General features: G+C 54.2%; 1 protein-coding gene and 3 gene segments (V, D, J or C); all 4 read right to left on the reverse strand.

Moving 5' to 3' along the window:
• Window positions 1–6,598: 6,598 nt before the first annotated feature.
• Window positions 6,599–11,096, reverse strand: LOC123347591. The segment is given in 3 exon segments: window positions 6,599–7,181; window positions 7,275–7,330; window positions 11,080–11,096. Coding segments are annotated over 3 exon segments (561 nt in total).
• Window positions 11,097–11,330: 234 nt separating this feature from the next.
• Window positions 11,331–12,268, reverse strand: LOC123348462. The segment is given in 2 exon segments: window positions 11,331–12,058; window positions 12,153–12,268. Coding segments are annotated over 2 exon segments (450 nt in total).
• A 2,709-nt stretch (window positions 12,269–14,977) lies between these two features.
• LOC123347592 lies at window positions 14,978–15,419 on the reverse strand (the record flags this gene model as incomplete). The annotated part of the segment is given in 2 exon segments: window positions 14,978–15,285; window positions 15,371–15,419. Coding segments are annotated over 2 exon segments (357 nt in total), but the record flags the coding sequence as incomplete, so codon positions are not given.
• A 2,457-nt stretch (window positions 15,420–17,876) lies between these two features.
• LOC123347593 lies at window positions 17,877–18,720 on the reverse strand. The gene is made up of 2 exons (XM_044984912.1): window positions 18,675–18,720; window positions 17,877–18,616 (listed from the first exon to the last, which is right to left on the reverse strand). The coding sequence occupies exons 1-2, from the start codon at window positions 18,718–18,720 to the stop codon at window positions 17,877–17,879; spliced, it is 786 nt and encodes a 261-aa protein (XP_044840847.1).
• Window positions 18,721–21,627: the final 2,907 nt, after the last annotated feature.

Genomic DNA, 21,627 nt, shown 5'->3' on the forward strand with positions numbered 1-21,627 from the left:
GAATCAGCTGTTCGCATGGGAAGCCTGGGAGAGCTGAGAAGGAAGCAGTGACTTCTCTCAGGTGAGCTGGGGCAGAGGTGTGCGGAGGGCTCCAGGCACCGGCCCCCATCTCCAGGCAGCGCGGTAAGGGGGCAGGGAGCATGGAGGGGGTGTTGGATGGAGGGCAGGGGAGTTGGGGGGTGGATTAGTGTCGGGCGGTCAGAGAGCAGGGAACAGGGGGATTGAATGGGGGCAAGGGTCCTGGGGGGGGCAATCAGGAAGAAGCAGGGGTTGGATGGGGCAGCAGGGGGGCAGTGAGGGGACAGGGAAGGGGGGGGTGGATGGGGCAGTGGTCTGGGGGGGGCTGTCAAGGAACGTGGGGTGTTGGATGGGGCAGGAGTCCCTGGGGGGCATGTCCCCCTCATGGAGTGAGGAGGAGGGAACCGGTTGTTAATATTTTGGCAGCTCATCACTGGGGGCAGGGGTACCAGGAGGCAATCAGAAATGAGAGGAGGGGTTGGATGGAGCGGCTGGGGACAGTCAGGGGTGGGGGTTTTTTGGAGGTCAGGGGACAGGGAGAAGGGGTGGTTAGATGGGACGGGGTCCCAGGGAGGCAATCAGAAAGGAGATGGGTAGTTGGTGGGGGGCAGTTAGGGGCAAAGGGAAGTTAGGGGCGGGGGTCCCGGTGTGGTCAGGGGACAGAGAGCAAGGGGGGTGGATGGGGCAGGGGTCTGGAGGTCCATCAGGGAACAGGGGAAATTGGATGGGGCAGGGATCCCGGGGGCACATCAGGGGTGAGAAGTAGGGTGGGGGGTTGGCTAGGGGTCGGGGTCTGGGCCATGGCTGGCTGGTTGGAGATGCACAGCCTCCCCTAATCAGCCCTCCATACAGTTTCGGAAACCCGATGCAGCCCTCAGCCCAGGAAGTTTGCTGGCCCCTGCCATAGAACAGCTCGTGGGTGTGGGCTTGAGAGGAAAACTGCTCCCCCCTCTGGACAGAATGAGACTCTCACAAACATAGGCAAAGAGACCGACACAGGAGCCCCGAGTGATTTTCTGTTACTGTATTGCTAGGAACCTTTCTCTGCCTGCTACTATAATTTTAATGTAACAAATGACACATTTCTCAGTAAGTTTGCAAAGATTCCTGTGGCAGCGGAAAGGTAAATGGTGTCCAGAGAATCTGGGTGGCTGCTGGAGGCGTTTTAAAAAACTATCTATTACTACGTGGGTTATTCATATTCAGCCTTCTGCGTGTGTCTTTATCTCTGAGGGGCTCAGTTCCCCCTGCTTCTGTGGCCTCACTATAAGCTTAGAACCAGCTTCCCCTTTTTGTATGGTCCCTGCTTTGCTCTGGGTCACTGTGTCTCCCCTGGCGCAGTAATAGGTGGCGGTGTCTGCAGCTGTCAGCGAGCGGAGCTGCAGGGAGAACTGGTTCTTGGCGGTGTCTCCAGAGATGGTGATTCGGCCCTGGAGAGACGGGGCGTAGCCGGTACCCCCACCACTATACATGTACACATACCCCATCCACTCCAGCCCTTTCCCGGGGGGCTGCCGGATCCAGTTCCAAGAGTAACCGGTAGCGATGGAGTAACCCGAGACAGCGCAGGTCAGTGCGAGGGTCTCTCCGGGCTTCACCGTCCCCGGGCCGGACTGGACCAGCTGCACCTGAGAGAGGACACCTGGGAAAGGGGCAAGAGAGGCATTAGCGACAGAAAGACTCCACGGGCCTGTCACCAATTCCCCCCAGTGCCCCACAGACACTCACAGGTGGGGGCAGAGAGCAGGGAAAGGAAAAGCCACAGGGGTTTCATGCTTGTTTCATGCAATAAGGAAGCTCCCCAGATGGCAGGAATATGACACTGTTCTGTGTCTAGGGTGGGACTGATGCTCCTTGAATGAGGGGTTTGTATTTAAACAGCAACCCCCGGGGAGGGATTTGCATGCGGGTTGCACCCAGCGGGTATAAGGCACCAGGGAGATGTCTAGGTAGGGGGTATTGTGTGGTGGAGTGGCCTGCAATACGTCTTGATCACGTCTGGGATGGGATGGAGTGGTCCCTGTGCTTTCTACAGCCTTTCCCTGGAGATTAATGTGTTTTAGGACAGGGCTTAACTGGGTCTGTGAATCCCAACCTCCAGCAGTGGTTACTGAGAAATGCATTGGGAATATACACGAAATATAAACAGTGCACAGAAGCAATCAATAGAAATGAGCTGTCACAGGATGAGTAAAGGGGAAGGTGCTTCCCCTCTGTAATACTAGTTAATTAATATCGTGCATTGCAGATATAAACGGGAAAAGCGGTGCAGGTGTGACAGAGACACTGTGCCTTCGGCAGCGCATACAGACAAACAGGGTCAGTGAGTGAGGAGGAAATGGAGACACAAAGGGACGATGCGGCTTTGGGGCTTTATGCAATGAAGAACTTTGACTGCATTCAGGGAGTCCTAAGGGTAAACAGGAAGGGAAAGTAGCATCTTATACATTTTAATATTTTTGAGTTAATAGCTTCCTATTATATTTAGCCCAGAAGAGACCATTTGAACCACCTGATCTGACCTCCTGCACAGGACAAACCAGTGGATTTTCCTTAGCGATTACTGGATGCTTGTCAACAGGCCAGCAGTGAGCTGTTGGTAGGTAACTCTTGTCCCCCGCCACAGGAGATGAGAATTGTTGACTCTGCAAATAGAAATATGTGTTTGAATGCTTGTGTTTTTCACTGATGGTCCCTGCTGAAGGGAATGAGCCCAGTTCAGTGGGTGTTTGTGAAATATGCTCGCTCTTTCTCTGTGTGTGTGTGTGCCGCCCCATACTGGAGGCAGTGAGAGCGTCTCAATTTGTGTACACAAAACACATCAACAAACACCGCGTGTTGACTTTCGCTTACTCTTTTATACCCATGGTATCTTTCCCTGTCTGTGCCGTTACCTTATTTGATTTCTGTTTCAATAATTCCCAGGGCATGTCGGATTATGCAGACCCACATTTTTATTGAATTTTTGTATCACAACAGAATTTTGTGACAGTGTATTGTGGGACACTAGGCAGACCTTGCTCAGGCTGGGGCACGTGATAGAGATAAATTATCTGAAATCTGTTTAGTTTAATAATTTTTTAATATATTTTGTTCATATTGTATTCACTTTTGGTGAGTCTGTAAGTGAATCTGTGAGATTGTGTGTGTGTGTGTGTGAATTTCACATGTGGTGTTCACATTTAATTTACCGGGATGGGGGGGGATTGCTGTATGTGAGTTTGTGTTCATGTGAATGCATGTGTCACAGCGAGGATCCAACACTCCATCTAAAATTGGTCTCAAGGCACTGCATAGAATCCTCTTCTCCTTTTCGGGGAGCTAGGCGATTAAATAACATTAAAGATCTGCTCCAAAGGGCATTAAAGTTCCACTTGTTTTGATTCTGTATTGTTGACTTTCTTCGTATCAAGATAAAGAATCATTTTACCTCTGCTGTCCAAAAAACATAATTTTATTTTTTCATTATACCCTTTCCCAACCCTAACCCTAACCAAAACCCTGCATTTATTTCTAACCCTACCCCTAATCCTAATTCTATCCTCTAGATCAGGGTTTCTCAAACAGGGGTCGCTGCTTGTGTGGGGGAAACCCCTGGCGGGGGGGGGGGCAGTTTGTTTACCTGCCCCGTCCCAGGTCCCGCCCATCGCTGCTCCGGGCCAATGGGAGCTGCTGGAAGTGGCAGCCAGTAAGTCCCTCAGCCACGCCGCTGTGGAACAAAGCAGTCATTGTCCTGTAGGAGAAAGGCGAGAGCACGTCACCCCCCACACACAATGGGCACGGCAGCTAACTGGGAGCCAGAAGGCTGGTGTTCTAGTCTAGGCTTGGAACTGCATGTCTGGAGCCCTGGATTCCAGCCCTGATGCTTATACATACATGGGGGCACTCAGGAAAATCCTGCTTTAAGGGAATTCGGGCCACTTTTCTTCTGAATGGGCGCGTCCACACACAGGGGTTTAATGCACATTCACGTCACATCTTTAGTTAATTAATCTTAAACTTTTCTGAGTTATATCATGTAGACAAGACCCTAGGCCAGAGGCGGGCAAACTGCCGCCCGTGGGACCGTCCTGCAGGGCCCCGAGCTCTTGGCCTGTGAGCTGGAGCCGGTTCCCACAGGTTCCCAAGAACTGGTTGCTAAAATTAGACCTCCGTGGAGAACCGGTTGTTAAAGGGCCAGGGGGTGGGCAAAGAACTCCGGTCCGTGGGCCAGACCATCCTGTTGCTCCCAGAATTCCCAGCTGGGGAGGCTGAGGCTCCCCCGGTCCTTCCCCTGATTCCCCCCAGCTGCAGCTTGGACAGCTGCCGGCACCAGCTGGGCAGCTCAGATGAGCTCCAGAGTCGTCCTGCTGCTTTGAGCTGCTGACAAGGTAAGGGGGGAGGGGGCTGCAAGCTCTAGGGCTGCCAGAGGGGCAAGTGAGGCAATTTGCCCCAGGTCCTGCAGAGGCCCCCGGCCCCACAAGTATGTCTCCCCCTGCCCAGGCCCCTCCCCCACTCCCCCCCTTAAATCAGAACGTTTTATAGGGAACCAGTTGTTAAGGTTTTGGCAGCTCATCACTGGAGGCACCCCTGACCCCTCCCCCGCAGCCTCAGCTCGCCCCGCCACTGGTGCAGCGCTCTGGGTGGCAGGGCTGTGAGCTCCCGAGGCAGCGCAGCTGCAGAGCCCGGCCTGACCCAGTCTCTGTGCTGCGTGGTGGCAGAGGCATGGCCCGGCTTCAGCCACTGGTGCTCCAGGCAGCACGGTAAGGGGGCAGGGAGAGGGGGAGTTGGATAAAGGGCAGGGGAGTTCGGGGTGGTGGTCATGGAGTGGAAGTGTGGATAGGGGTCGGGGGAACAGGGGGATTGAATAGGGGCAAGGGACCTGAGGGGGGCAGTCAGGAAGGGGGGGTTGGATGCGGCAGCAGGGAACAGTCAGGGGCAGGGGTCAGGGGACAGGGAGAAGTGGTGGTTGGATGGGGCAGGGGTCCCCGAGGGGGGCATCAGGAATGAGAGGAGGGGTTGGATGGGGCGACGAGGATCCGGGGGCAGTCAGGGGACAGGAAGCAGAGGGGGTGGATGGGGCAGGGGTCCCAGAGGGGCCATCAGGGAATGGAGGTTGGATGCAGCAAGAGTTCCGAGGGGGGTGGCAGATAGGAGGTGGGGGCCGGGCCACGACCCCCCTCCCCCCCCGAACCGGCCCTCCATACAATTTAGAAACCTGGTGCGGCCCTCAGGCCAAAAAGTTTGCCCACCCCTGAGCTAGAACCTCCTCTTAAATATTGATGGCATTTTTCAAAGCAACTTTTCTAGGTGTTGCGCCTACAGCTTAAGGTATCAATAGCGCCCCTGTGTTAAATAAGGGACTTTTTCTGTTTGAATCCTCAGCTTTTGTGTATAGGGGTGCGGTTATTGAAATCAGTGGATCTTCCACCATGTGAATGTGTCTCTGATGTTGTTTTGAAAGCCCGGGTTTCATAGTTTCACTGCCTACACAGTGTTCTGTTCTCGCTTGTTACGGCTGGGGGCATCAGCCCGAGAGCAGATCTAGCCACAGATGAATGAGGACCTGCAGGCGAGCAGCCACCAGAGAAGGCCACCAGCCCTGCGCTCTGATAACTCCTGTTGACACCTCCCCTGTGGGGCTGCTGCTTCCCTCTGCACGATCTCAATAAGCCCTGCCAGGCTTCCTCCCTGTACCCTTACTAGCCACCGCCCTCAGCGCCAACCTTGGGGAGTTCCCTGGAAATAAGGGCTGCCGGTTGAGTCCTTTATCTCCACGGTCTCTATATTAAATTGCTGGACCTAAATTGCCAGCGGGATCTTTAGTCCCATCCTCGGACAGCAGCAGAAATTCTGGACTGTGATTGTCAATGTGAGGTGGGTTCCTTTAGCCATAAGGCCCCTTTGAAACTCCCAGCTCTGCTCCATATTTCCAGTAGTAGCTGAGCGGGGTTTCTTCGGGAACTGAGTGGTCTCTGCACCACAGACCCATGGGATCTTGGCGTAGCAATGGGTCACATTGGCTGTGAATTATAGGGTTGCAAGCTGACGGCAGGCTTTCATTCACCCCGGGTGCTGGGGGGAAAGTTTTCAGGGGACTGACTGGTAACTGCACAGCCATTGGGGGATGCAGATTGTCTCTCCAGCTGGGTGCAGCCTGGGCAAAGAGAGACAGATTTAAACAGTGAATTGTGGCTTCTATATGCCGATCTGCCTCGTTATAGGAGACACAAATTCTGTTGTAATTTGTCATTTTTCTTAGCACTCTAGGAGAGGGTTTACTGGGGAGGGTGTGTACTGGACCATGCTCAGTGCGGTGGGATCCCGAGTGTATTTTGGATAAGAGAAAAATAATAAAATAAAAGATTCACTGAAAGAGCAGCATTCCAGAGACTCGATTTTACGTCCTGTTTCTATTCCCTTTACTTAGTGAGGGAAGATTCTCAGGTCCAGGCAGGGGCTGGGACACCCGCTGGCGCTGAGAGACGGGACTGAATCCCCTTCCCAGCAGTGAGCGGCTGCACTGAACTGTGCGGTGCCCACAGGGAATGTTCCCCGGCAGGTTTAGCCATACGGAGAAGGGGCCAATTGCTCGTTGCTTCGCTCCCTGGAGATCCCGCCCCGTTAACTCCAATGGGAAGAGCCGTTTGCGTGAGGCGAGCAGCGCTCTGCTCTGCACTGGGGTGGGGGACGTAGTCAGGACATGAAAGAGTTAATCCGCGATGTCAGAGTTTTCAGTCCTGAGGCCCCTCCCCCTCTTGCGCCCAAGGCAGGACAGTTTTGCTTGTGTCGTTGCTGCCCCCATGCGGCAGCCGCGGGAAGTTCAGCAGCTCTGGTTTTTGTACGCGCATCCACAGTGTTAGTCTCTCTGTGCAACTCTCTCGCACAGTAATAGCGGGCGGTGTCCTCGGGCTTCAGGCCGGTCAGTTGCAGATACAGCAGGTTGTTGGAGTTGTCCCTGGAGATGGTGAATCGGCCTTCAACAGCCGGGGAGTACCACTGCTTGGATGCATCGGGTCTAATCTCAGCCACCCACTCCAGCCCCTTCCCGGGAGCCTGTCGGACCCAGTGCATATGGGAGCTGCTGAAGGTGAACCCGGAGGCTTTGCAGGAGAGGCGGAGAGAGTCTCCGGGCTTTTTCACATCCCCTCCGGACTCCACCAGCTGCACCTGGGACCAGACACCTGAGAACAAAGACAGGCCATTAATATCGGTATAAAAACAGCGGTAACACAATATTCTTCTAACTCTGACAGTTATTCAGAGGAGGAAAATACCTTCCAAAGCGGCTGCAGCGAAAATCACAAGGAGCAAAATCCCATTTTCCCGGGTGCTGGAGGGGAAAGTTCTCAGGGACTGGCTGGTCACTGCACAGACCCAGGGGCTGCGGATTGTGTCTCCGGGTGCAGCCTGGGCAGAGAGAGGCACAGATTTAAACAGGAAACTACCTTCCTCATTTGCATATTTCCCTTCTTATAAGGGACACGCACTCTTGCTGCCAGTGATCTGAGTGACTCGCCCCAGGGCTCCGGGTGCAGGAGTCAGACTGTCCTGGCCTGTGTGTCTGTGCAGTGATAGAGGGACTTGGGGGGACTCGGCTCTGGAGCCCTGTTCCACGCGCACAAGGGCCATGAAATCAGGGACGACCAGAGCGGGGTAGGCAAGTGGGGCAATTTGCCGTGGGCCTCACAGGGGGGGCCATGAGAGTTTTTAGGGGCCCCCATGAGTTTTTGGGGGTCTTCAGAGGCAGGTCCTCCAGTGCTGACACACCCTGAGCGAGTTAAGTGCCTGAGACCCGGAGCAGAAGAAGCGGCAATTCCTAAGCTGATGGGCACCTCAAGCCTCGGAGGAGGGAGAAGTGAAGCAGCCACAGCTGCTCCGGGAGGAGGTGGGGCAGGGGTGAGCTGGGGCAGGGAGTTCCCATGTGTGCCACCCCCACTCCCCTTACTTGCTGCAGGTGGCCCTCCCTGCACCCCCCTGCCCCAGCTCCCTCTGCTTAAATGCCCGCAGCGACCATAGCGGCCGAAGATCCAGCTGCTGCAGTCACCAATGAAGAAAATGCCACCCCCCCCAATCCAAAATACCACCTCCCAAATCCTAGCACCCTGGGCCACCTCCTAGGTCACATAATAGGTTGCACTGACCCTGCACTGGGTCCGTCATCCTCCTGGGAAGGCAGGGCCGCCCGGCGGGGGGGCAAGAGGGGCAATTTGCCCCAGGCCCCGCAGGGGCCCCTATGAGAGTTTTTGGGGCCCCTGGAGCAGGGTCCTTCACTCGCTCCAGGGGCCCGGAAAACTCTCGCGGGTCCCAGAGCTTCTTCCGCTCCCAGTCTTTTCCGGCGGACGATCCTTCTGCTCCGGGGTGGAAGGACCCCTCGCCGACAAATTACCGCTGAAGCGCAGCCAGGTCTTCGGTGGTAATTCAGCGGGGGGGGGCCCTTCCGTTCCGGGACCCACCGCTGAAGTGCCCCAAAGATCGCGGTGGGGGCCCCCGCTGCCGAAGACCCGGCTGCACTTCGGCAGCGGGTCCCGCTTCGGCGGTAATTCGGCGGCGGGGGCCCCCCGCCGCGGGTCTTTGGGGCACTTCGGTGGCGGGTCCTGGAACGGAAGGGCCCCCCGCCGCCGAAGACCTCAGGCCCCCGGAATCCTCTGGGCGGCCCTGTGGGAAGGGGCTGGAGTGGGTCGCCGGTAGCAGCAGCAGCAGTGGGAGCAGCACATACTACGCTGATGCAGTCAAAGGGCGAGTCACCATCTCCAGGGACAATCCCAACAACCTGCTGTATCTGCAACTGACCGGCCTGAAGCCGGAGGACACTGCCCGGTTTCACTGTGCCAGACACGCCCCCTGCACAGTGAGGGGAAGCCGGGCTGAGCTCAGATAAAAACCTCCCGTGGCGGTTACCAGAGAAAGTCCCAGCTGGTGTGATGCTGACAGGCCGCGCTTGGAGCTCACAGGAGACAGTAATTTCCTCCTTTTGAAATGGGGGAAATGAACACGGCTTGTCAGTCAGATCTAGATCCACAGGAGGTGGAGATACCGGGAATGGGGTGTCCCGCACTGGGCATGCTCGGGATTCAGTCGGTCCCAAATACTCTATTACAGACATTGATACGGGTGAAAAGGAACTATTATCCACCAAAGAAAAGTCTTAAAATTCTCATGTAAACCGCTCACTTCCTGTGTGTGAGGACAGAACGCAGGATAAGCAAAACCCTGAGCTCTGGCAGGTATAAAAGGGCCCGGGGCCTCTGCCGGAATCGCTGTTGGTCAGTGTCACAGAGCTGTGTCGGGTAGGTTTAAAATGTTACATACGTTGTTTAGTCGACTCCCTGCCCCGTACATTGTCTCACCTCTATTAACCGCATCAGTGAACTGGTCTCCAGCCAGTCTGAGAGCCTAGGACCATGTCGCATCATGGATTCAACCATCCATCCTTATCGTCTGGGCATCACTCTGTAAATCCGTCCATTTAACATTCCCTTGCCACATATCTGTCTTCCCCCATACAGTCTATCTATCCCCATCCCCATACAGCCTATCTAGCTATTTATCAACATTCATCCCATCTATGTACCTGTTCGCCACGTTCACGGTGCTCGGGGAGCCTCTCCCTTATATGAAGGGATGTCTATGCAAATCAAATGCTAATCACCCTGTTTAAATCCTGCCACGTCTCTGGTCCTGCAGCTCCTCCAAGAAGAAAATGCTTTCGCTCCGCCCCTTGGAATTTCCAACTCTCACAGAGCCCAGGAAAATGAGATTTTGGCTAAACTTGATTCTCATTCTGTCACGTCTCCCAGGTAACAATTAAGGCAATTAAGTTTATCCTGGGTTCCAGACTCTGATAGAATCAAGCTTTTAAACAAATCTGTATTTGCAGGGGCCAGGCCGCAAGTCCAGCTGGTGGAGTCCGGAGGGGATGTGAAAAAGCCCGGAGACTCTCTCCGCCTCTCCTGCAAAGCCTCCCGCTTCACCTTCAGCAGCTACGGCATGAGCTGGGTCCGACAGGCTCCTGGGAAGAGACTGGAGTAACTGGCCAGACCTGCTACCCAGGGAAGCACCTACTAGTAGTACTAGGCTGATTCCGTTCAAGGGCGATTCTCCATCTCCAGAGACAAGGCCAACAGCCTGGAGCATCTGCAAATCAGCAGCCTGAGAGCGGAGGACACACACAGCCAGGGACCTAGGATGTAAACCAGCTCTGTCTTATAGCCAGGCTCTGGAGTTGGCTGGTTGGGACGCTTGAGGTTTGAACGCCTGTGGAAATATGGGAAGAGACTCAGACAACGTTTAAACACCAGACCCGCCCCACTGGGGCACTGCCTGGATCAATAAGCTTGGGAGTCCTGGGGGAACGCGTCATATAAGGGTCTAAGGGTCATTGCTATAACACCTGCCTATAGGTGCCTGGCTCTCAGTGTAAATTACAGCCTCGAATTAAGCACCCTGACTCCGCCCCACTCTGCCTGAGCCACAGACTGGACTTCAAGGTAGCTCTTGTACCTCCCAGGAGAGTGCCCGGGCTAGAAGGTTTTCGGGGGGACTCATCTCCACAGAGCTGCATTTGAAGTTGTTCCACTTGGTACAGAATCCTTACAGAGTCTTTGTGATGAGAGAGCAATAGCCCCGGTGTTCAGAGTATTCTTCTGAGATCAAGGGAGGTCCATCTTCAAGTCCCAGTGTTCTAATAATTAGTTAAATGCTGCATTAATAGGTGTCAGGCAATGGTAATGTAGGTGGCGAGAACACTGGGGTGGGCAGGGGTGGCTCTAGACACCAGCACCCCAAGCGCGTGCCTGGGGTGGCAAGCCACGGGGGGGGGGGCGCTCTGCCAGTCACCGCCAGGGCGGCAGGCAGGTTGCTTTGGGCAGCATGCCTGCAGGGGGTCTGCTGGTTCCCTGGCTTCGGGGGATCTCCCACAGGCCTGCCGCTGAGTCCGTGGGACCATGGACCTCCTGCAGGCAAGCCACCGAAGGCAGCCTGCCTGCTATGGTTGGGGCAGCAAAATACCTAGATATGCCCCTGGATAGATTGAGCTCATTTATCTATGGCACCTGCTGACAGCCCCTTTCAACCTCCAACCTCCCTGAGTGAACCATGCGTGCAACTCCCTGTCCGGGTAGATTAATTGAATTCTACCAAGACAGGGAGCTGGATGGATGAGATCCAGTATGTGCCATGACCCAGGGTTCTCACATGGGCTGGATGAGCGTTATTTGATGAGGCCCATAGACGTGAGATCTCCTCTGTGCTAATCCCCAGATGCTTCTGTTTGACTGTAACTTTTAAGCTGGACCCCAAGAGAGCTATTCTTGGTACTTAGCTTTTAGAATTGCTCTTTTAAAATCTAGCAAAAGCCTAAGAAATTTGAGAGCATTTCTACCCATCCCCCAACAAACAACAAAAGCATTTGGACAGTCATCACTTTTAGGCAGCTTTGGAAGCCCAAATTCTGATTATCACACGGAACAATCGGGTCCCCGAATATTTCTCTGGTGCATGTTTAGTTCCGTGTCTGACGAGTGCCACTGTAAGCATGTGATAGTCAAGTTGTTGCAGTTGTTATGGACACGTGATCATATATGAATACAGAGATCTCAAACCTGACGAGAGGTGATTTTTCGCTCTGGTTGTAGCTCCCGTTCCTGTGCCCAGGGCTAGATTGTTCGGGGAAGTGCTGCCCCCGTGCGGCGCATGGGAGCAAGAAGATTCTGCATCTTGAGTTTTTGTATTAGCAGTATCGGGATTCCCCTCACTGTGTCTCTCGCACAGTAATACCGGGCGGTGTCCTCGGGCTTCAGGCCGGTCATTTGCAGGTACAACAGGCTGTTGGGGTCATCTCTGGAGACGGTGAATCGCCCTTTTATGGAGTCACTGTAGTATATGCTAGAGCTGTGAATCCAGGCGAGCCACTCCAGTCCCTTCCCCGGAGCCTGGCGGACCCAGCCCATGTAGTAGCTGCTGAAGGTGAATCCGGAGGCTTTGCAGGAGAGGCGGAGAGAGTCTCCGGGCTTTTTCACATCCCCTCCGGACTCCACCAGCTGCACCTGGGACCGGACACCTGGGGATAAAGATGAATTACGGAGAACATGAGTATCTAGGGAAACAGAATAACAATCTCCTGACTATCCAAGACACGGGAAGGGAGAAAATACCTTCAAACGCTGCTGCAATGAGAACGAGATACAACCAAAGCCTCATTGTCCCGTGTTTGGAGAGGAGCGTTCTCAGGGGGGTTGTCTGGTGAGTGCCCAGAGACAGGGGCTGCGGATTGTCTGTCCGGGTGCAGCTGTGGAAGTGAGAGAGACAGCTTTAAACAGGAAACTCTCGCCGCTATTTGCATATCTCCCTTCTTATAAGAGACTCCAATTATTTCCTAGAGCGAACTCAGTTTCTTTGCGTGTGGCTGAGAGATGGGCCCGCAATTTACTTCTGGGGTACCCCCCTCTCCCAGTCGGTGTATCTGAAGAAGTGGGGGTTTTACCCACAAAAGCTTAGGCCCAAATAACTCTGTTAGTCTTTAAGGTGCCACCAGCCTCCTGGTTGTTTTTGTGAATACAGACTGACAGGGCTCCCCCCGATACAGAAGGATTTCGGCTCTATCTTATTCAGTGGGAGCCCCGCTCTGTGTCTTTCCTGCCCCCACCTCTCTCCAATCCACGTCTGCTTCCCCCCGTGCGTCAGTCTCTCTCGGAGCTGTTCCAGTGACCCCTGTCTTAGAACGCCCCTTTGTCGCTGCCTGTCAGCGGGCCTGGCAGAGACCACTCAGCTGCTAGCGCAGGGCTGGGAGTTTCAAAGGGGCCTCATGGCTAAAGGAACCCACCTCACATTCTGCAATCACAGTCCAGAATTTCTGCTGCTGTCCCAGGGGGAGATAAAGACCCAGCTATTTAACATAGTAACCGGGACCGGCTGCCCTTAATTACAGGGAGCTCCCCAAGGCTGGCGCTGAGGGCAGTGGCTAGTGAGGGTACCGGGAGGAAGTCAGGTAGGGCTTATTGGGATCGTGCAGAGACAGGCAGCAACCCCACAGGGAAGGTGTCAGGGGTCTTTGGGTCAGACCGCGCAGGTCTGGAGGCCTTGTCTGATGGCTGCCGGCCTGGGGACCCTCATTCCCCTTTCCATAGATCTGCTCTGGGGCTGATGCGCCCCAGCCATGACATGCGAGAAGAGGATAGTGTACACGTAAGGAAGCTATGAAATCCGCGCTTTCAAAACAATGTCAGAAACACGGAAGGGGAGATGTGGAGAGGAGTGTGGGGGGCAGGAAGACGAGGACTCTCGACTTTTTTTTTTCTGTGACCCGACCACCAATAAACACCTTTCCAATATCGGTTCTTGCCTGTCACTGGAAACGTGCAGAGATGAGAACGCAGAAAACCTGGCAGAGCGGGGCAGGTTCCTTTCCGTGCTGTCAAACCCTGACAGCAGTTACAGACACTTCCCTGACTGTGAAGAGGAGACTCGTGTCCGCTTCAAGGGTGCCAGGGCTGGGCCTGCAGCCCGAGCATACACCATCTAGCAAGTTGTCGAGGCAGGAGCCAAGGCTGAGCGTCTGTTAAACCCTTGAGGAGTTCAAAGCTTGTCCCAGCCTTTTTTCTCCAGTAATGAGTCTAGCTCCCACTCTTAGATCATCAGACCAAGACGTGAGATCAGACTGGGTCAGAACAATGGTCCGTCTAGCCCCGTGACAAGGGCAATCATCAAATCATCCACTGGGAAGGAGTTTTATCTGTTATTAGGAGGGGGATACGCAAATAACCGTGAGCGTTTCCTGTTTAAATCTCTCTCTGCAGGGCTGCACCCAGAGAGAATCCACATCCCCCTGTTTATGTGCAGTTCCCAGCCAATCCACCAGAGACCTTTCCCCTCCCACACCAGGGAAAATAAATCTTTGGCTCCATTTAGCTTTCGTTGCAGCCGCTTTGGAAGGTGTTTTCTCCCCTTGTACGGATAAGAGAGACTGACCTGTACCAGCTCAGGTTCAACATAGACAGCTACTGAATTAATTGGATCTCTCAGGGCGGGTCCCGGTCAGGGGCTGCGGTGCTATCAACAATTGGTGGAGCAACCACCTACTACGGAAATTCCGTGAAAGGGCGATTCGTCCTCCGCCCCCACCTGTACGAACACTCCAGCTCACCCTTCCCTGCACCCTGCGCTAGGACACGTGTCTATGTGTGTCTGTGAGTCTATGGAGAGATGGAGAGAGAGAGAGAGAGAGAACAGTTAGATCAGTGGTTTGCAGAGGCCAGTGCCTGTCATGCTGACTAATATAAACTTTTTGTTCCTTGTGATATCCCATCTGTTCTCTCCTGTTTTTTACCTAGGTAATAAAGTCTTTGGGGGGCAGGGATCCAATATTAACTAGAATATTAAATGCTATGGAACCTTTTAAACTCTGAGCCTAGAGGCTTTAATTCTTTCCAGAATAAAAGCACCGCTGTGAAGGGGATGTTTATCTAGTTCTAAATGTATAGATGGAACCTCCTCCTATGAAAGACTCGGATTTTCAAAGGAACCTAAGGGAGTTAGGCACCCAAATCCCATTGGATGAATAGCTCCCATGTGTTTACTAGAGTGTGTAACTGTTTGAATAAAAGTTCCAGATTGCCAGCTGGCATAATCAGGGGTAGCTGCTATATTGAATCCAGTGGATCTGTGATCATTGATTCCAGCTGTGGATCTGCTCTCATCGTGTAGATCTTTCTTAAGGCCATAACAACCGAAGCTGTGTGAAATCAGAGGCGAGAGTTTCATTGGTTCCAAAGGGCTGTAGATCAGCCCCATCATCACCCATGTCGGTTCTCTGAGGTGACAGCCCCTGCCCAATGAGTCTGAGATAATAATGGCCAGAAGAGTGAACGTTTCCCTGCTACCAGGAGCAGGGATGTTTGTGTAAAAGGGCCCTGAGTGTCTGCGCGAACTCGCTTCCTCTTTTTGTGCCAGTCCCTGCTCTGCTCTGTGTCACTGTGTCCCTGGCGCAGTAATAGGTGCCGGTGTCTGCAGCTGTCAGCGAGCGGAGCTGGAGATAAACTTCGTCCTTTGAGGTGTCCCTGGTGATGGTGATCTGGCTACTGAAAGCCGAGCTGTACTCTGTGCTGCCTCCCGCTGCAGTGCTCTGGATGCGCCCCATCCACTCCAGCCCTTTCCCCGACAGCTGCCGGACCCAGCTCCAATAGTAGCTGCTGACGGAGACTCCAGAAACCTTACAGGTGATACTGAGGGTCTCTCCGGGTTTCATCGCTCCCGGGCCAGTCTGGACCAGCTGCACCTGGGAGAGGACACCTGGGGAAAAGAACAGAGCTGAGTCTGGCCTGGAACTGGTGCATTCCCCACCTCGGTGTTTCTCAGCGTCCCATGAAATACTCACCTGACGGGGCAGCGAGTAGGAAAAGGGAGCAGAGCAGTGACAGTGTCATGGTGATGGCTAATGGAGACACTCCCCAGCGTGCAGGACCGGGCAGTTCTGTGTCTGGGGAGAGACTGAGGCTCCAAGAACCGGGGGTTGGTATTTAACAGGAACCCCCCGGGGAAGGGATTTGCATGAGGGTTCCCAGGGTGGCTATTAGAGGCGGCAGAGGGTGAGCGCTCAGTACATGGCGATGTTGCCTTCGGACAGGGGTCCCCTTTACACCCCAGAGAGACCAGGCGCTCAGCTCAGCACAGCACAGCTGTGCATTAGTCTGTTCAATTGCTTGGAGCCCTAGAGACAAGACAGGGGTGGCAGGGTCAGTTCTTAAATCACCCACTCGCTCCCTCTTACCGTTGGGTAAATCCGTTTAGGGGCTCTGCGTGCACAATTCCCACTCTTGTTAGTGGGCACTGGGTGCCCCAAACCCCTAGGCAAGTTGGTTAATTTCCGCTTTTGTGACTCTGGGACTCATTTCCTCGTCTGTAAACTGAGGTTAATGAGACTTCCCTGCCTCACGTGCGGACTCGAGGGTGAAATCCAGGACTGGTTGTGAGTCGCTGAAACATTCCGGTGACAAGGAGCAGAGAAGAATAGAGGCAGGTAGGTGGCTGGGCATCCAGCCGCCAGTGAAATCCAGTGAGATTGTGGTTCCTAAATCTGCCAGGCTTCTTAAGAACATAAGAACTGGTTAAAAGATAGGAAACAAAGGGTAGGACTAAATGATCAGTTTTCAGAATGGAGAGAGGTAAATAGTGGTGTCCCCCAGGGGTCTGTACTTTCTCACTATCTACAGGATTGATTCCCGAGTGGTCTTTCAATTCCAAACTTTACTCTCTCGCCACGCCGGCTGGCCCTGTGCTCAAAATCCTGCAATTAATCCGACGCTTGCGGCGTCTAGTGGGAAAAAAATTCACACACTCCTCCCAGCAATGAGAGGTCACTGAGCGAAATGTAAAGAGAGGAAAATTCAGCCTCATTGAAATACTCATACATATACCGGCAAAACTCCCAGTGTTGTGATTAGGGTTATGCCTAAAATTAGGATTAGGGATAAAGTTAAGGTTAGTGATAAAAGGTATGGTTAGGATTAAGGTTAGAGGCAGGGTTAAGGTTAGAGATAAGGGTATGATTAGGATTAAGGTTAGGGTTAGGGGATTGGATTAAGGTTAGGGTTGCGGTTAAGGGTAAGGTTCAGTATGGTTAAATATAAGTGGAAGGGCCCGGATTAGCTTTAGTGTCTGGGTCAGTGTTATATGAAGTGTGAGATTTAGAGTTAGAGAGACAGGGTTAAAGTTAGGCTTTGGGGTTAAATCAGGATTTGTAGGGATAGAGGAAGAATTAGCATTTTAGGGTACAGACAAACATTTTGTGTATGGATCAGTGTTCAGGTCCGGATTTGAAAAGAGGTTAAATTTAGGTCTAGGCACACAGGCAGGGTAAGGTTCTTGGTCAGATTTAAAGGAAAACTGGGGAATTTTATCTTCTCTAAGAAACAGAGTGTGCGGAACCCTAGGGAATATTATAAAGGCTCTTGTCATTTTATCCTGCATAAGCTTAAATTTTACATTGTTTGGAAATCCATTAACTTCAGTGAGGTGATCCCTGTTCTCCAGCCGAGGGAGCGAGAGAAGGATGTTTTCGAGTGACTCCAAGTGACGTGTTTCTCATTGACAAGGAGGTGAAAGGGCTTCCGGTTCCCTGAGCTACCATCTGTTGATTTCCTGCGGCTTTACACTGGGGCGACTGAAGAAAATCAGGCCCTATAATTTCAGGGTAATCTTATAAACACTACAGCAGCAACGCTGGGACGGAGCGGTCTTTTTCTGTTCGCTCACTGGGCACGCTGTGTGACTCCTCTGTGCCCCCCAAAATCTCAGAAAGGTGTCCCCTCCCCCTGCAAAACTGTCCCTCCATCTCCCCAGAACCCACCAGTGGTCTCGCTCTCAGCGAACTCTCCTCCGCGTCTGATTCTGCCTCGTGTCCCCAACCCCCGTTCCTACAACACGGTGCGTGGTTTGAGGAGCGGGACGGTGTTTATTAAATGCCCCTTTAACCGCAGTAACCACAACTCTCCCCCCTTTCAGTGCCAGAGCCCCTCCTCCTCCTCCAGCGAGCAGAGGATTTCCTGCCCCGCGCTGCCCCCATGGGTCTGTCCCCCTCTATCCACAGGCAGCCTGTCCCGCTCCGTCTGCAAGAGACAAAGCTGGGAGCCGGAGCCTGGGCCGACTCCAGGCACCAGCCGACCAAGCACGTGCTTGGGGCGGCACCTTAGGGCAGGGCGGCGATCCAGTTTTGGTTTTGGGGTTTTTTTGTTTTGGTTCGTCGGGGCAGCACTGGAGGGTTTTTTTTCTGTTTTGGCGCTGCGGCGCTCGGGGGCGGGGGCTTGGCGCGGCGCTCAGAGTTGGGGTGGGAACTTGGGGCAGCGCGGCGCTTGGAGGGGGCGGGGCTTTGGGCAGCGTTGTGCTCAGGGGCGGGGCTTCGGGAGTTGTGGTGCGCGGGGGCTGGCGCGGCGCTCGGAGTTGGGCGGGGGCTTGGGGCAGTGCGCCGTTCGGAGCGCAGGCGGGGGCGCGGAGCTTGAAGGGGGCGGGGCTTTGTGCAGCATAGCATTCGGGGGCGGGGCTTCGGGGGGCGTGGTGCTCAGGGGCGGGGTTTCGGCAGCCCGGCGCTCACGGGGGTACAGCAGGGCGGCGCTCTTCTTTTTTGCTTGGGGCAGCAAAAAAGTTAGAACCGGCCCTGGTTGTAGCTCCCGTTCCTGTGCCCAGGGCTGGATTGTTCGGGGAAGTGCTGCCCCCGTGCGGCGCATGGGAGAAAGAAGATTCTGCAGCTTGAGTTTTTGTATTAGCAGTATCGGGATTCCCCCCACTGTGTCTCTCGCACAGTAATAGCGGGCGGTGTCCTCGGGCTTCAGGCCGGTCATTTGCAGGTACAACAGGCTGTTGGGGTCATCTCTGGAGACGGTGAATCGCCCTTTTATGGAGTCACTGTAGTATATGCTAGAGCCGTGAATCCGGGCGAGCCACTCCAGCCCCTTCCCCGGAGCCTGGCGGACCCAGCCCATGTAGTAGCTGCTGAAGGTGAAGCCGGAGGCTTTGCAGGAGAGGCGGAGAGAGTCTCCGGGCTTTTTCACATCCCCTCCGGACTCCACCAGCTGCACCTGGGACAGGACACCTGGGAATAAAAATGATTTACGGAGAATATGAGTATCTAGGGAAACAGAATAACAATCTCCTGACTATCCAACACACGGGAAGGGAGAAAATACCTTCAAACGCTGCTGCAATGAGAACGAGATACAAGCAAAGCCTCATTGTCCCGTGTTTGGAGAGGAGAGTTCTCAGGGGGGTTGTCTGGTGAGTGCCCAGAGACAGAGGCTGCGGATTGTCTGTCCGGCTGCAGCCGTGGAAGTGAGAGAGACAGCTTTAAACAGGAAACTCTCCCCCAATATTTGCATATCTCCCTCCTTATAAGAGACTCCAATTATTTCCTAGAGCCAACTCAGTTTCTTTGTGTGTGGGTGAGAGATGGGCCCGCAATTTACTTCTGGGGTACCCCCCTCTCCCAGTCGGTGTATCTGAAGAAGTGGGGTTTTTACCCACAAAAGCTTAGGCCCAAATAACTCTGTTAGTCTTTAAGGTGCCACCAGCCTCCTGGTTGTTTTTGTGAATACAGACTAACAGGGCTACCCCCTGATACAGAAGGATTTCGGCTCTATCTTATTCAGTGGGAGCCCGGCTCTGTGTCTTTCCTGCCCCCACCTCTCTCCAATCCACGTCTGCTCCCCCCTGTGCGTCAGTCTCTCTCTGAGCTGTTCCAGTAACTCCTATCTTAGAACTCTTAGTCACGTGATTATCCTCATTGACCTGAGGGCCCGCGCTGGGTTGAGAGGCCCCTGGGCAATTGCCCCCTTTCCAGGGCTGGCTCCAGGCACCAGCTGAGCAGGCAGGTGCTTGGGGCGGCAGATTCTAGGGAGCGGCATCCGCCCAATCCTAGGGCGGCACTGACGCTTTATTTTTTTTCTGCTGCTCTGGCCGCCCTGTAGGGGGCAGAGGAGGGCAGCGCCCTGCAGCAAGCCCGGCAGGGCAGCCCGCGTCCTTCCCTCCCCGCCGACTGGAGCAGCTGCAGCTCGGAGCCCTCCCGGCAGGGGGCGCGGAGGTGGTGAGCGCCCCGCTGAAGCCCTGGCTGCCCCCCTGCTCTCTCCCCCCGCTCCCCGCATTAGCCCGGGCCGCGCTCTGCAGCACAGGGAGTCCCCTGGCTCCGGCCGCCCTGGAGGGTTTTTTGTTTTGTTCTCCCTGCTCTGCAGTTCCCCCAGCCCCGCTTTGCCGCTCTGGCCCTGCAGGTTTTTTTGTTTTTCCCCCACCCCGCTTCGCCGCTCCGGCTGTGCTGCAGGTTTGGTTTTTCCCTTCCCTGCTTTGCCATTCCAGCTGCGCCGTTTTTTGGTCCCCCCCCCCTGCTTTGCCGCTCTGGCTGCGCCGTGTTTTCTTTTTCTTTTCTTTTCTTCACCTGCTTTGCCGCTCCAGCTCCCTGTCCCCCCCCCATTTACCGCTCCAGCCCCACCTCGTTTTGTGTTTTATGTTGTTCCCCCCCCCGTGCATTGATGCTCCGGCTCTGCTGCAGTTTCCCCCCCTCCCCCTTTGCCATTCCAGCCCCGCCGTTTTTTTGTCCCCCCCCCCCCCGCTTTGCCGCTCTGGCCCCGCTGTGGTTTTGTTTTTGTTTTTTCCCCTGCTTTGCCGCTCCGGTGGCCCCCACCCCCCATTGTTTTATTTTTATTTTATTTTTTGCTTGGGGCGGCAAAAAAGCCACAGCCGGCCCTGGTGATTTGTAGCATGGCTTCCTTCCCGGGTGCAGCTGGTGGAGTCCGGAGGAGATGTGAAGAAACCCGGAGACTCTCTCGCCTCTCCTGCAAAGCCTCCGGCTTCACCTGCAGCAGCTATGATATGGACTGGGTCCGGCGGGAAGGGGCTGCAGTGGGTGGCTGGATTTAGCCAGGCACTACCATTAAGGCGAACTAGGCCGGTGCCCCCAATTTTTTTTGTTACAGCGGTTCCTCCCCAAGCCCTGTCGCTGCTCCACTTCTGTTTGGCACCCCAAGCCTGGGAGGAGAATTAGAGCAGGGGCTGTGTGCTCGGGGAGGAGGTGGAGCAGAGGTGAGCTGGGGTGGGGAGGGGCCGCAGGGCTCCCCGGGGGGGAGTGGGGAGCTGCGGGGGAGGGGGTGCGCCTCAGGGCAGGGCCTTGGATTTAGCTCCCTACGCGGATCAAGTCAATGGTGTTCTAAGACTGTTGAAGGGCGATTCACCAGCTCCAGAGACAATTCTATTACCACGGCACAATTACAAATGAGCGGCCTGAACCCCGAGGACACCGCCCGGTATCACTGTGTGACAGACACAGTGAGGGGAAGCTCAGACAAAAGGGGAAGGGGTTTCCTAGGGGTGGCGCTCTGGTTCTGCAGCAATGAGAACGGACACAAAGTATCTCTCCTTATGGACACCACACACAGCTGTAATGGGAGAGAGGCTGACTCCATCTCCCCCTGGGGAGCGCAGGGAGCAGATGCCCAGGGTGGATTTCAGAGGGGCAGGAGAAAAGAACAGAGCCCTTGCTCTGTGGATGTCCCCAGTGACTCTCCGGTCAGACACTCTCCACGTTAAGTATCAGAGGGGAGCCGTGTTAATGTGGATCTGTAAAAAGCAACAAAGAGTCCTGTGGCACCTTATAGACCAGGGGTAGGCAACCTATGGCATGTGTGCCAAAGGCGGCTTGCAATCTGATTTTCAGTGGCACTCACACTGCCCGGGTCCTGGCCACCAGTCCGGGGGCTCTGCATTTTAATTTAATTTTAAATGAAGCTTCTGAAACATTTTAAAAACCTTATTTACTTTACATACAACAATAGTTTAGTGATATATTATAGACTTCTACAAAGAGACCTTCTAAAAATGTTAAAATGTATTACCGGCACACGAAATTTTAAATTAGAGTGAATAAATGAAGACTTGGCACACCACAACTGAAAGGTTGCTGACCCCTGTTATAGACTAACAGAAGTATTGGAGCATAAACTTTCGTGGGTGAATACCCATGCATCTGACGAAGTGAATATTCACCCACGAAAGCTCATGCTCCAATACATCTGTTAGTCTATAAGGTGCCCTCAAGACTCTTTGTTGCTTTCTCCAGGTTAAGGCCCCCCGCTTCTCCCAGTGCAGTCAATGGAG

This window comes from Mauremys mutica, chromosome 13, assembly GCF_020497125.1.
Source record: "Mauremys mutica isolate MM-2020 ecotype Southern chromosome 13, ASM2049712v1, whole genome shotgun sequence".
NCBI classification, from domain to species: Eukaryota; Metazoa; Chordata; order Testudines; family Geoemydidae; genus Mauremys; species Mauremys mutica.